The sequence below is a fragment of the Arachis duranensis genome, chromosome 7 (assembly GCF_000817695.3).
Source record: "Arachis duranensis cultivar V14167 chromosome 7, aradu.V14167.gnm2.J7QH, whole genome shotgun sequence".
Lineage (NCBI taxonomy): Eukaryota > Viridiplantae > Streptophyta > Magnoliopsida > Fabales > Fabaceae > Arachis > Arachis duranensis.
Genome location: NC_029778.3, coordinates 78,671,794 through 78,687,004, shown reverse-complemented (window position 1 = coordinate 78,687,004; position 15,211 = coordinate 78,671,794). Strand labels below are relative to the sequence as shown.

The following is a 15,211-nucleotide window of genomic DNA, read 5'->3' as shown; positions in this document are numbered from 1 at the left end:
TAGGTGAATGCTTTATTATTAGGTGAATGCTGTGGTGCATAAAAGGTGGTGCCTATTTACTAAAAAAGATTAAAAAAAATAATATTTAATTTAAAAGATATAACAATAAATAATTTTTAAAAAAATCAAAACTTACTACAAAAGATAAGTTAGGCAAAATTTAGGCACTAACTCATATGCACCATAGAATTGGCCTTATTATTAATAGAGGAAAATAATATTCATGCTGGTAAGACTTTAAAAAAGTAAAAATAGAGGAGACTCTGTCCGTTTTTTTAAAAACTTGGTCGTTTGGCTTGCCGAGGGACTTATCCCTTAAGCGCCAATCATGACTTGGTTCGGACCATGATAAAATACCTGGTGATACATCAAACAAGCAATTGCTTGTTTATGAACCAAGTTATTATTCACTTAGGTAAATTCTCCATGAAGGTTTTCATATTGATGTCACAATTGATATTCTGTTGTCCTGTTGAACTCCTCACCATGAATATGGAAGTAACATTTTCAATATTTCATATATATAAATTTATTTGGATAAAGTATACGTTTTGTCTATAACATTTGTGATTTTCTTTTTTAAAAATATTTTTAATATTTTTTATTTATGTCAAAATTATCTCTAAAAATTTTTAATTTCATCCCTAATGTTTTACATAGAATTAGCATGTAGAAGTAATTTTAACAGTTCGAAAACATTAAGGACAAATTATATGAAACTAAATGTTAAAAGGTATTTTTAAAGAAAATCACAAACGTTAGGGACAAAAAAATACTTCACCCAATTTATTTTAGCTCTAGAAACATATTATATGTTGTATTGAATGCCTCAGTTTACAGTTGTTACGGTGTAAAGTGCATATTGCACACTTTAACTTAGCAAGCCATTCCATCGCTCTTTCAGGTTCTGATAAGCCTTCGGACAAGGTATAGCCAACAATCCAAGCCTTCCGTCAATGCAAGTTTCTGTTGCTAGGTTCAACCTTAATAGTGTACTGAGTGCCTTGTCAACTGGCATTTCAACCTGCCAAAGAACACAAAATATGCAATCATTACAGTCAGCAGTCGGCACTATGATGTAACAAACTAAAGCATCAACCATGTATCACCTTTACTTTAAACATTTCATACATGAATCTCTCGCATATCTCTCGAACACTTTGTCGAGAAGTGACCTACATTGAAGAGAATTTCACATATGATTTATGTTTTAATTCATGACGGCAGATTTACAGCATTAGCAGATAGTAGCCTAATTTAATTAACTATTAACAAACCTGACCCTTCTCAGCTTTGAGCAGGACAGCATAAGCCAAAATAGCTTCCTTATACTGCATGCATAAGGTTTTGGGAGATAACAGTAATGTAGGTTAGAATAAATAAGAAAAATGAGGTTGGAAACAAGTCAGTAAGTCACCCTATTTTTCCAGAGCAGTTTACCATTTTGCATGACAAGTATCGTGCATAATATTATCAACTACTTTGGCTGGGCTTTATGTTCAGACACTGAGTTTGTAACATAAACCACACCAAACCAGTTCATATTTGTTGATATTAACTAACACTGAATTGCTTTTGCAAAGGAAGTTTATTATCTGATTTCAGTTTGGCAAATTCACTACCTAACGTCACCTTGATTGAATCATCAAACAATTCCAACACTATTTTCAGTTCTTTTTCATTGCCAGTTGATGGTATTATCTGATTCACAATTTGGAACACACCATTTTCCTTAAAAAATTTGTTGAACAAATCATTCAAATACTTTTAATTTTTTTATCAAAAGATATTAAGCACCAGTTAACCAAAAATCATTCAAATGGTTGATTATGCTCAAGTCATATACAGAAAGTGGAAAGCATGCGAAAGAATAAGATTCTCACCTGCTGCTGTTCAGAAGCATCCAGAAGAAAATGCACTGAACCGAAGCCACTTGCTAATGTTTTTTCATAAAGTGTCTTGTTGACTAGAAGCTGCAATATAATTCTTCACAATTCAGATATTTTGCTTTCCAGAGAGTGCGGAAGAAAGAACAATGTTTTTACAACCTTGTAGCATAATAATATTCAACAGCACAAGAAAATATTATGCTTATTACCTGATAACGGTCCCTTGTTTGTTTGTAGCCTAGAACCACACGACTTCCGTATATTATAAGAGCACTTACTGCGACTACATCAAGTAATATTGCTGATCTGAGGCAAAAATCAAAGCAAGATACTGTTAACAGGTTAAGTGGTACTACATAAGTTTCTCACAAGATGTAACTGCTAAGCAGGAGAGTTACTGGTGAAAGGTAGAAATAAGGTGTTTCCTTAGGCTCAGTTTGTGACTTGAGAGTTTGGAAGGGAAGCGAAGGGTTCGAAGAGTAACCTCATCTCATAAACACACCCTTCCAGACCTCAAGAATGTTCATTTTAGATGTTCATACATGGTGTAGTCTGGTTTGGTATATCACAGAATATAAGGCTCCTTTCTAGCATCAGCGATAGTTGAACTCTAGTCATGACCATATTTAAAATTTAAGTAGAGGCCGCAAAATCTTTCAGAATATTATCACATGAGATACTTGAACTCCATTCATGATGACCATATTTAAAATTTAAGTAGAGGCTGCAAAATCTTTCTGAGTATTATCACATGGAACTACATACGGGGAGGATAAAACATTCTCAAATTTGTAGTTTATGAAGTAAGCCAGAAGTCCCAAAATTGTGGCAATATCCAAGCGCACCTGCAAGTTCACAGTTAGCAGTTGCATGGTTAAATGAGAATAAACAGACCTCTACTTATCTACTATTATCTCACGACTATATCCCTAATTTAGAAAGTAAAGGACTTTGATGTTGTAGCATCTTGTCAATGATTTGTTGAACATATTACAGGAAATTGTGTAAGTTTGTCTTTATAGTGCACCAGTCTCACGTATAGAGACATCTGTGGGCAGGACCTGAGGTCACATGAAAATTGTTCGAAGCATTTTTCATTTTTCCTATTAGGATTGTCAAATTAAGGCAGAACAAGTATAAAGGAACAACAGATACACGTGAGAACTGTTATCAGTTATGTTACACAAGTGTACAAACTTTTAGGATTTAAGTAATGTCGGTGTAGTATCACAACCCCCTCGACCCCCCTCTTTTTTCTCCCTTCCCTGTATGTAATATCCACATAATAAGAAGGAAAATGTATGATAAAGAAATAGTGTTTGAGTGACCTTGCTCTCTCCTATGTTCAAAGTCCAATTTCTGAATGCTCCACTCACCAGTAAACTTCTCACCTCCCTAACAGAATCATCAACCTCTCACTCCCTTCCAACTAACTTGCACCAGCTGTTAGAGCTAGTGATCAGCCTCCCTTGACCACATGCCTGCCCCATGCCCCTGTTAGCCTTTCTAGTCTTCCTAGTATATAGTGTTAGGTATTGTTGATATTCTATTCAGATAATTGAGTCAATTAGCTGTTAGGTGCTGTTAGCTGTCAATTAGGTTAGATTAGAAACAATTATGAATAGTTGTGTTTTATCTACGTATTGTAATGATTAATTATATAAATATGAGCTGAGGAGTTCAAAAACCTCAATCTCCTTGCACTGATCATTTGGGATGCTGTAATGCGACTTGTAAAATATATCAAGAAAGCCCCAGGCCAAGGATTACTATACAAAGATAAAGGAAATACCCAAGTCATTGGCTATTGTGATGCCGATTGGGCATGTTCTCCTATTGGTAGACAGTCTACTTCTGGGTTTGTGTCTTTCTTGGTGGAAACCTTATATCTTGGAAAAGTCAGAAACAAAGTGTTGTAGCCCGATCAAGTGCAGAAGCTGAGTATCGCGCCATGGCATTAGTGGCTTGAGTTAATATGGGTCAAGCAGTTCCTTTCAGAGTTGAAGTTCGGGACAGATAACCAAATAAAGTTATATTGTGATAATCAAGCAGCACTCCACAATGCCTCCAATCCAGTATCTCATGAGAGAACTAAACACACAGAGGTGGATTGTCATTTCATGAGGTAGAAGGTTATATCTAAAGAAATTGTCACTGAATTTGTTAATTCAAGTGAACCATTAGCTGATATTCTCACGAAGTCTCTCAGAGGTCTTCGTAGTAATTACATTTGTAACAAGCTTGGTGCATATAATATATATGCTCCAATTTGAGGGGGGATGTTGGTATTATATTCAGATAATTCAGTCAATTAGCTGTTAGGTGTCAATTAGGTTAGATTAGAATCAATTATGAATAATTGTATTTTATCTTTAGTAGGTATTGTAATGATTAATTAGTGTATATAAATATGAGTTGAGGAGTTCAGAAACCTCAAGCTTTTCAGATTAAATCACTGTCTAAACAGGTATAATTTAGTTAACTGGGTTAACTTTACATGGCCAAGGGGTAATATTCATATCATAATCTAAATCAACACTTAAACCCATATCAGCATTTGAATCAGAAGCTTAAACAACATAGAACGTGACTTTAAATGAATAGTAGAAACCTAAAAGAAACATCCTGAGCTTTTTGCAGATTTCATACCGTGTCTATGATACGGAAAGATAGCTTTTTGTGTGGAAAAATTACCTGCATATAAATTGAATATATCATGAAGAATAATACATAAAAACAAATACACAAATCACAGCAGAAACAACACTAGAAGAATCTTCTCCTGTGCCAGCACCTATAGTGGCAGAAATATTACCGGTAAATCCGGAAAAGGAATTCTCTCATAGATCTTTAATTGCAATGATGGAACTTCAGCTTCATCTCTAGAATTTGTTTCATCAACTTCCTTCGTATAAAGTAGAATTAATTCTTCAAATGCCGGTTCCTACGTTGTGAAAAAACATTTAGATTTTATCAAATTTTCCAGCATAATTATACATCATTGTATAACAGAGTTTTGCGAGAATAGAGAACTCAGAGAGACAGATAGAAGTTTCAGAACTGTGTAATGTATATTATGACATTTTGTGACTGAGTTTAGCACTGAACTGTGCTTATACACACGGCTGAATAGCTTGCTGTGCAAGTTGGCCGAAGGGGCAAAATAGTCCTTTCAATCTTAAGTTAGTTATCATAGCTGTTAGGTAGTTACAGCTGTACTATCCTAGCTGACTCAGCAGATATAACTAACAGCCCTCTACTCTATTCTCTCTAGGCTTTACTATCACTTAGCTAACACATTCCATCAAACCTCATTGCCACCTCCAGTGTAAACCAACCAAGTGCAATACTGCATAATAATTATGACTAACAATAGACGTCATGTATCTTCAACCAGTTGAGAAGAATAGAAAAAAAGGAAAGAAGATTCATGTCTTACAACAAGGTCACAGACTCATACATGAGTCACGCCTTCAAAATATTGAGCTAGTAAAGCTCTGCTAAATACATATTTATGCAAATTACACGAAATATATATATTTATGCAGCTTTGAGAGAGTTAAAAATTAAAGATAACGGAGAATACCTGCAGGACTGACTGCGAGAGAAGTATGGAAATGGACGTTTTCAACATTTTCCAAGGATCATTTCTGCAGTATTTTCTTGTTGCTGGTCTCCAAATATCACTTAGTGATATCCTTGATAAAAAAGTAGGCCTAGATACAGAGTTCTACTAATTGGTCATGTCATATAAAAAAGATGACACTTCAACAAAATTACGCACAAAAGTTCGCAAAATAATAATGACAGCATCAGACATCTCATATATGACTACTCCAAGTGCAAAATAATAATCATCAGGTATTCAACTACTCCAAGTGCATTCAGTATCATATATTACTCAATAATCAGTTTCCCAATGAACTCAGAAAAACATCTCATATAAAGTACAACTGATTATAAAGCGGGTGCAATTTTATAAAACCATACGAAGATGCAGATCAACTGGCACCTAAGGGCTAAGGGGTGGTTTGTGAGTTGGGTTTTTGGAAGGAAAGGGAGGGGAAGGGAAGGCTTGTAGTATAAATGTTATACTATAAGTCAGTCTAAAACACTCTATTCCCCTGCAAACTTTCAACTCACAAAAAACCCCCCCTTAAGTTTGATCCTGCACTACGTCACTTACTTCCCTCCCTTGGCGAGGTCGTTGTCCCAATGCACCAAATTTAAATGCGTTTTTACATTAAAGGAATCAACTTTGGATCTTAATCAAAGAGGAGCGCCTACCAAAGCTAACAGAAAGTAATAAATGAATGTTTTGTGGAGCATACCTTAAGTAAGGTTCAGATGTGTTACTATCATTGTCAACCTCGAAAGGTGCTTCTGGAGTGGGAGGAATAAGTCCAATCCAAGAAAGCAATCTCCTCAAGAGCCTTTCACGGGGACCAATTGGTGACAAAATCCCTTCATATCGAGCTACTGCTCTCTGAGCTACCAGCCAAATAGGGAGTTCTCCATTTGGTGCATTGTTTGGACCCATTTGCTCATCTGAAGCATGCTCATCATAAAGTAATGATTTTTTAAATAAGGATAATTCCTTTATCCAAAGCCTCAATCTTTCAGCCCAACTTTGTAACCTATGATCTCGACTGGCATTTTCATAGGTCTGCAAAAGAGAACGTAACATTTTATACCAAATAAGTCAAAATTTGAAAGATGCCTTATTTTTAGTCCAAGTTTGGCTTATTTTTTTCCCTTACAGGATTAGAAATTTTTCATACAAACAGTAAATTTGGAAAACTAATGATTATATTACGAAGACAATTAGAAACAATGGTCTGGACCTTGACCGGAAAAAGTGTAGTGACAAGAGATGAAGTGGTTAGTGTGACCTAGAAGAGAGAGAAAATGAGACAATCTGTGATGATGTGCAATAATGAGGAGGTTATACATAAGTTGGGATGATGAGAGAGAATCCATCAAGATATCTTTTGAAGAGAGAAATTTTATAGGTTGAAGGCTCCTCTCTGCCCAGATTGTTTCTCCTTTTCCATTGCAATTACCAGATGCATAGATTAATGAAATACATCCCTGTAAAGTGTAAACTGAATTTCAGACTGAAATCTCAGTCTAAGGCATTTCCAGAAATTCTTATTTCATTTATCTGTTGATACCACTTGGAGAAACAAGCTCGGTTGCAGGCTGAGTTCGGAAGGGCGATTGAGTTGGTGGCTCAGTGGTTGGGGGCGGCTCCAAGATAGGAATTTGGATGAGAGCATATTCAAAAAATTAGTGCAACTTCCCCTATATAACATCATATCATATTATAAAATTGAGATCAAAGATGATTGGTAATGATAACTGAATTTAGCAGATCAATATAAGACAACTTCAGCAGTGGATCTTCCTGCTTTAACTTCATATTCCAATTTATATCTCTCATACTTTTGAAAAATTTCATGCCTTTCACCCCAAGATTTTGAATTTCCTTCATGTAATTTCTTGTTTAAAAATAGCTTTTTCATTGTAGAATACTGACAGTGGAAGAATTTATGCCATATTAGTCCCATATAATGAAATATGTTATCTGAGCATATATTTATGCTTGTAGTAAAAGATTTCTCATGGCTGTGTAGTGGCATGATTCTATATTTCTTTGCAGATAGAACAGCGTTAGATGATGAAAGTACCATAAAATAATGACCTCACTTATCCAGGTACCAAGTTTCCCTAGAGGTTTTGATATAATATAGAAGATTCTCCGTAGAAGCATAGACTGTAAGTAATCCAGTTTCTCAACAAGTAGTAGGCCCTTCTGCTTCTCAGTTGCATAACCCCGCCTACAATAAATACAGACAGTAGGTTACTCTGGAATAAACAGAGGGCATATGCTAGATTATATATTTTCACGTTATTTTGAGTCCACTTCCTCGTAAAGATATATAAAGCATTTTCATTTGGAAGGATACCCAAACTGGAAGCCTTTGTAATTAGAACAGGTATGTCAGCTTATAGAAACACAGATTATCCACTCAAATACAAAACAAAATAAATACAATACCAGAAAGTTTTAAAAAAACATGAATTACTATTATTGTTACGAATGAAAATAACTAATAAGTATATTGCTAAGCCATTGGTTCAAAGGTGTCGGATCCTAAATAAAATAAAAGAATGTAACTATGGAACTATCAAAAGAAACATTATCTCACTAATCAATAATCATCTACAAAATGGAAGTCAATTGTTTAAGTGTTGAGATAGAAGCACCCAGAGCAACATTTCACTGAAAACCTTGAAGACTAATTTGTGGAATTTGATTTTGAGTAACAATACAAAAACAAAACAGATGAGATGTACATCGAATTACCTAAATATTATGGCATTAGACTCATATGCTCTCTTCCAATCAACATATATGGGTAAGGTAAGGAGATAGTCTGTGTTCAATGCAGATGTTAACATCAGATCCCTAGCAGATAGTTCTTCAAATTGTGCATCAGAAAGAAGCTGCATGAAAGCATGCTGGAAACGTGTGGCGACAGTAACTCTGCAGCAAATTTGGAATAGCAAATTTGAGAAAGAGAAGGTTTAATAAACAGAATGCTCATACTCTTTTCAGTTTCATAGTTTTCCATCTGACTTTGAATATTTTGATTTGGTCTGCCTATGAAATTGAACCCTTCCTTCAAGGGAAGGCGCAAATTTAAAACAAAATGACACCTAATTTCAAATTAAAAATAGTCGGATTGAAAAATTAAAGTTTTATGACTAGAGAAAGGTCTTTGAGTATAGCAATGTGCTCTTCATTCCTCTAATTGTGATGCTGCTCCAATTTGTGATCCTCTGATTTTATATTGTTTGCAATGTGAAGAACAGAAACCCTTTAAACAATTAGGATAAAATCTTCAATTAGGAAGAAGAATAATGGTGTTTGTTTGTGACAAACCTGGACCCCCTTCCATGGTCTTTCTTGCTTTTTTTGTCGAGAGCAGGTAAAAGGCGCCTTAGGTCCAAACCATAGTTGGAAGGGATAGGCTTTTCCTGTTCATCAACTGGCACATCTTGATAGACCTCCCTGTTCTCAATTCCAAGAATGTCATTGCTAACCAAGTTTGACTCCTTCCCATTCGGCACAACTGGCGTCTGTGAATCAGCTGGATTCTGTACAACTGCGTCCTCAGTTTGGACTGAGGTAAGGTAATAATCGAAACGCATCTCCTCTAAGATATTTTTGTGCTCGGCATGAAGTATAGAGTCTAAGCATCTGTTTTGGTAAAATATGCACGGGAACGGAGTTAAGAATAAGGGCAGGAATGAGCCCATCTAGAAATAATAGGTAGCAAAATTAGCAGAGCAGAGTAGGGGAGCTGAGTTGAATTGAAATGTGAATGACTAAATGAGAGATGGAGTAAACTCACGAAGTGAGAAGGCGAAAGTGATGGGCATCATCAAGATCATCTTGGTCTTGGTTAAACAGGACAGAGAGGATGGCATCCAGAAGTTGGGATTTGGAGATAGGAATGTGTTTCTGTCTTGGTACTTGTATTTTGGAAATACCAACTTCTTCTTCTAGGTCTTGCTCATCAGCATGAGTCGCAGTATTGTCGCTGTAGGTGGGACTCACACTCGCAGCAGCGGCTGCCGCATCATCTTCCTCCCCCTCCTGCTCTGATTTTGACTGGATGAAAGACATCTCCTGGAGTGGTGTTTGTGCTCGTGCTGGTGAACAGGTAGCAAAAGTAAGCCTGCGGAAGAGGAATATACTATGTGACTGCAACTGCGACTGCGTAGAGAGGCAGTGATGATGAGAATGAATTAATGGTTCGAAACGATAACGGAAACGGGAAACTGAAAGGGCGTTGCTCCCCGAATTATGCCAACAAGCTGACATCTGGACTGGCATGGATGAAGAAATTCAACACCAACTACAAACCACAGCCATTCGGACTTTGCAGCGCTGCTCCTTTTTTTCCTTGGGAAACAACTAACCCTGCCTCTATGTCTTTATTTTTTCTTTTTTATCATGATCATGATAACGATAATAAATTGATATATATATATAATATTTATCCTTTACTTAAAAGAAATTATTTTGCTGAGCGGGTACTAAGAAGCAGCAAGCAAAAGCATTGGTGGCGTTGGCGGAGATGACTGAGGCTTTTCGCTCCCCTTTCTCCTCCACACATTCAATGAATCTGTTGCATCATCATCGTTATGTTTGTTTTCAGTTTAGGAAGAGGGACAGTCACGGTCGCAGTCCTAATGGTAGTAATAGTGTACTGTTAACAAATGAGAAGTCGGAGTTGAGGCTGAGGATGAGATGCAAATCGGAATGTGATGGGGATAAAGAAGTGGCAGCACGAGACAGAATAATAACATTCGGGAAATATAAAGGGAAGATGATGGGAAGCGTTCCGTCGAGGTACCTCAAGTGGGTGTCCAACAATTTAAGAGCGGGGTATTTTTTGGAGTGGGCAGAGCTCGCAGACCAAGTCCTTCAAGATCCAATCTACAGAGACCGCATGGAGTGGGAGTTGGCTCTCAGTGTCTTGAATGGTGACACTCACAGTCACACTCTCTCTTCGTCTTCCTCTGCGGTCTCCGAGCTGCTCGACATTAGCGACAGGTTTGGTTGGGATAACCAAGACAAGCTTGGTTGGAGCAAAGTCGATTTTGACCTTCTCGGCACCACCAAAGGCGGTAGAATTCCTAGACGACTTGCACCGCTCAATAATCAGTCGCACCCATCCGCCTCCATTACACTCGCCAAGTCAACGACAAGGAGGATGCAGAGAAGAGAGAGGCAGAGGAACACGAGTTTGAGGACACAAGAAGTATACCACCACCAGCAGCCGAAGAACATGAAGAATGTTGATAATGTTGATTATGTTGATAATGGTGGCGGGGAGATGGTGCGGAAGAATCAGCATCCGAACCAGAATGTGATTGCCAATCCTTTCCCGGGACGTCAGGCACTCCTGGCACACTACCACCGTGCACTCAAGCACCACAAGAAGCTTACTGTTAATATTGATCAAGACTGTTGAGTTAAACTGCTGCTGATGATTTTGTTTTATAATACAGTATCTGCAATTCAATTGTTTAGCTTGCATTGGCTTTCAGGAGTTTGAACTTTGAAAAACAAAGAACTGGGAATTCGTGTCCTCACTCATAATTGTAGTAATATCCATCATGACTTTCAACGTATGTTCTCGGGTCAGATTTAAGATATCCTATAGAAGTGAAGCAATGGAAATATGCTGAGTATACACCTAATGCGAAAATACCATGCATTACAATAAAAATTATATATCAATATAAAATTAGTGATGTTATAAAATTTATATATCAATATACACCTATGGATCTATGAAATTAGTCATGTTATAAAATTAAACCGATAATTATTTCGTAAAAGGTGCAGAATCATATTTATACGTATATGGCATGGGGTTCAAACTGTTCAAGCTTCTATTCTAATAGAATTAACAGAAGAAAAAAGCAATTGATTTGTTAAGACTTTCAGTTTACTTAATTGAGAATGAAATTCCTAATAGATGTTAAAGTAATTTTTATATATGTTCGGTCGTGTGCCAAACGGGTCGGAAACTCTGGATACTGGGGAGTGCAGTTAGGGCTGGATCGGGGTTGAGGTCCTGGTGAGCTGATGATTCGAGGAGTAGGGGGTGTGCTACCTGCAAGGATTCTAACGCGCAAGTCTCCCGAGTCGTCCTCCCTTGGAATTGCTAGAGTGTGCATCTTATTGATTAGAAAGCCTTGTTATGATTCTTTGAAGGTTTTAGCAAAATAGAAAACAACCAATCAATCCTTAGAAGACTTGGCTTAGGGTTGGCATTAGAAATTCTATTCTTATAGTTCTTTCAATGATGACAACAATGAGGCCTTGCTTTATTTAGTTAACCCCTAGGCATAGAGGAAAGTCAAATGAGAGTATTCAACTTGAGTCACAAGTCCTAGCTTTACCTTATGGAAATCTAGCTTTAGTGTACTCCAAGTCAATTAGCAATCCCTAATTCCAAATCAACAATTGGCACAACTATTCAACTTCTTCTAATGGCCCAAATCCTATGCCAAGTAAGAAACTTTTACTTCATAACTAGTGTTGGCATTTCATCAAACATTTGGTGAGCAAGAGTGAAAGCCATGGTAAATTTGAGGAGAAAGTAGAATTAAAACTATTTCAACACAAGGAACTAACAACAATTAACATAGAACAACAATGGAAATGAGATTCTAAAGAAATTGACTAAATCCAAAACTACAAAGTTGAATCCAAGATCTATGAGAATTGAGCAATTACAAACACTAATTGAGATTGGAGAAGAAGATCTATGACATGAACAAAATGAATTGAGAATTGCAATGGATCTCACCAAAGAGTGAATGAAAATTCAGAAATTGGATGAAGATGAACCCTAGTGAGAGCTTTTGAATCTCTCCCCTTCTCCACAAGTGTAACTAACTATCCTCCAAAAATATCTAGAATCTAAAAATGAGCTAAAAAGTGCTTAACCTTTGTTCCCTTGGTCTTCTTAAGCTTTTCCCGCCAGAGCACTTCCCCAAAATGGGATTCCCAACTGCCTCCACGCTCAAGTCACGTGGCTCTTTAAAAAATCATGTTCGCACATCGGCGCGCACGCGCAATGTACGCGTGCACGTCCACGGGACATCTTGTAATGTGCGCGGAGGCGTAATGTACACGTGCACGCCATCGGAGATCATGGCCTAGCCGCTACGCAAGCCGGCTCGTGGCTTGGCTCTTGGCTTCGACTTCTTAACTGCTCAATCCACGCGGACGCGTCAAGTGCGCGCACGCGCCCATGCCGAGATTTCCAAAGTTCAATTCTCATGCTCCCTTCCTTTGCACCCGTCCTTCTTCTCTCTTCCGGTCCGTCCCTGCCCTATATTCTGAAAGCACTTAACACACAGGTCACGGCATCAAGGGAAGATTAGAAATGTATCTAATTTAGTGCAAAATAAGCATGTTTTCATTCATGAGACAAAATTAGGAAAGGAACACAAAGTCTTGTATTTTCATGTAGAAAACGTGTGGAATTATTGATAAAACCCCTGAAATCAACACAAGATAAACCCTCAAAATGGAGTATATCACTGCCCTGACACCGCCGACTCAGGCACGGGATCTCGCTTTGGCCTCCTGAACTTTCTGGTAAGACTCCCTGGAATTCTTCTTTGCCATTTCTACAAGAACAATTAGGTACCTAAAGTCAGTAAAACAAGTCGGAAGAAACAAGTCGTGCAAACATCAAGTCGGAAAATATGATAAACTAAGAAAAGCTACCTAATTGAGCCTGGACAAAGGTCGGAGACCCCTGGAGAAACTTTTTTGTATCCAGGTAGGGGGCTCTCCCCCATACTTCTCGGAGAAACCCCACAATGGCCGCCTCCACCTCATCCAAATCATCCAAACCATATTTTTCACAAGGAGAGGCCTCTATCCAGTACAGGGGGGAAATGAGGAGAAGAAGTTTCATCCAGGAAAAAGGGATGGTGACCCTCTATAGCTTGAACTTTGAAAAAGAAATTTTTGAAGTCATGGAAGGACTCATCAAAAAGGGTAAAAACTCTCCGACCTTGTATGGGCCGGAAAGACACCCACTATTGTTTGTTATTTTGCCCACTGAAGGGTGTAGTCATATGAAAGAGATAAAAGAAAATCTTCAAAGAAGTCAGAAAGTCTAAAGCATGGATGATAAATTGATAAATTTTCAAAAAACCCTAAGAGTTAGGATGAAGCTGGGTAGGAGCAACACGACAATGGCATAAAACAGCTATCTCGAAGTCGGAAAAAGGGAGAAAATGCCTAAGCGGGTAATCATGCTCTCATACATGTAGAAAAAATGAGGGGCTACCTCAGAAGCCCTCCCAAAACAAACCCGGTCTTCCGGACCCGGGGCAATCAGTTCATATTTTGGCTCATCCTCATCAGAAGTACAAAGCCTATAATGAGTGTGAAGGTTGGTGATGAAGTCAGTATCAACAAGAGGTTCTTCCCCCAGAACCGTGACATCCACCCATTGAGCAAGGGTTTCTACAGAAGACATTTTATTTTTCTAGAAAGGGATAGCGAACCTATAAAGGGAAAAGAAAAAGGATAAAAAATAGGGTCTCTAAGGGTTCGAGACAAGTCTCTCAAACTAAGCAGAGAAACACCGAGACTACCATCCACACTCTACCGAACAAAACATGCAAACAAAAAACTCTATAAAGAAAGAGTAAGAAAAGAAACTGACATTTTTTCTCGCGCAGAAAGATGGAAGCAACAGCACTCGAAAAGGAAGGAGCTTTCTTTTTTCGAACAGTAAAGGGTGCAGGTAGAAAAGTTTTCAGAAACGAAACAAGCGAGGAAAGGAAAAAGTATTTATAAACACGTTAGAGGCATAAAGGTAAAACGACGCAGCCATTTAAGAGTTGCACCGTTACCAATGTAAATGCCCCACGTATGAATGCTCAAACCTCTAAGAGACGCGACGTTTGATTAAACGCGACTGTTGAGAATTTTTTAAAACACGTCGGTTCCGAAAAATTACGTCGGTTCCTTACCAGGTCGGCTACGGTCCCGAGTTATAATACTCGACCCCAACTCTTAAAAAAAATTGGGCTCGAGTAGAGGCACTGTTCATACCCTGGCCCAAACGACAGGCCCAACCCACAGGACTTACTCTAAGGAAGTCGGAAACGAGGATTAGCTGGCAGACAATAACTACCCCTAAAATCTCTCAACCCACTTCCAAGAGCCATATCACAATTTTTCTAAGATAAAGGAACAGTTATCCACCTTAAAATGTGGAACTACTTCAACGGTGGTTATTGGTTCACCACTATAAATACACTGACACCCCTCAGGTATCTCTAAGTCCCAATACTCTCTAGACCTGCTCACACCCTTGCTGACTTAGGCATCGGAGTGTCTTTGCAGGTACCACCCCCCATTCACTCACGCTCACAAGTCAGACGGGTCCCAAAGGTGCAAATCCATTCGAAGGTTTTCCTCCTCAGACGATTGGGCCAACCTAACGAATCCAACCCATTAATCTCCGGTTACCCATCGTAACAGATGTTATGTTTGTTTAGTCATTAAATTCGTAACAATAATCATTAAATTTATCGGTTATAAGTTAAAAATAAAAAATAATTAAAGTTGAGTTATAATTCATGATGTACTATAAATATAAAATTATAATTCATCAGGAGTAATAGATTATTCCTCAACTTAAGTAACGAATCGAATACTTATTTTAATTTAATTTATATTTGGTTATAGGTACAAATCATAT

At 37.8% G+C, this 15,211-nt stretch overlaps 2 protein-coding genes across 7 annotated transcripts; one reads left to right on the top strand and one right to left on the bottom strand.

The window, feature by feature from the left end:
- Window positions 1–364: 364 nt before the first annotated feature.
- Window positions 365–9,930, bottom strand: LOC107459752 (uncharacterized). 6 transcript variants are annotated; one of them, XM_016078004.3, is made up of 14 exons: window positions 9,311–9,930; window positions 8,839–9,156; window positions 8,260–8,439; window positions 7,594–7,729; window positions 6,221–6,555; window positions 5,476–5,605; window positions 4,705–4,833; window positions 4,539–4,583; window positions 2,655–2,734; window positions 2,099–2,195; window positions 1,884–1,973; window positions 1,278–1,331; window positions 1,110–1,175; window positions 365–1,024 (listed from the first exon to the last, which is right to left on the bottom strand). In XM_016078004.3, the coding sequence occupies exons 1-14, from the start codon at window positions 9,793–9,795 to the stop codon at window positions 872–874; spliced, it is 2,298 nt and encodes a 765-aa protein (XP_015933490.1). In that variant the 5' UTR covers window positions 9,796–9,930; the 3' UTR covers window positions 365–871. The 6 variants fall into 6 exon arrangements, with proteins under 6 accessions (XP_015933490.1, XP_015933491.1, XP_015933493.1 ...); XM_016078005.3 differs by having other exon boundaries at window positions 1,116–1,175; XM_016078007.3 differs by having other exon boundaries at window positions 1,132–1,175.
- Window positions 9,931–9,960: 30 nt separating this feature from the next.
- On the top strand, window positions 9,961–11,099 carry LOC107459583 (uncharacterized). The gene has a single exon (XM_016077816.2). The coding sequence runs from the start codon at window positions 10,040–10,042 to the stop codon at window positions 10,937–10,939; it is 900 nt and encodes a 299-aa protein (XP_015933302.1). The 5' UTR covers window positions 9,961–10,039; the 3' UTR covers window positions 10,940–11,099.
- Window positions 11,100–15,211: the final 4,112 nt, after the last annotated feature.

Coding starts and splice junctions, on each gene's coding strand:
- LOC107459583 (XM_016077816.2), top strand. CDS start 10,040: ATGACTGAGGCTTTTCGCTCCCCTTTCTCCTCCACACATTCAATGAAT.
- LOC107459752 (XM_016078004.3), bottom strand. CDS start 9,795: ATGCCAGTCCAGATGTCAGCTTGTTGGCATAATTCGGGGAGCAACGCC. Junction 1,332..1,883: donor ATGCTTCTGAACAGCAGCAG/GTGAGAATCTTA, acceptor TTATGCATGCAG/TATAAGGAAGCTATTTTGGC. Junction 1,025..1,109: donor ATGAAATGTTTAAAGTAAAG/GTGATACATGGT, acceptor GTTCTTTGGCAG/GTTGAAATGCCAGTTGACAA.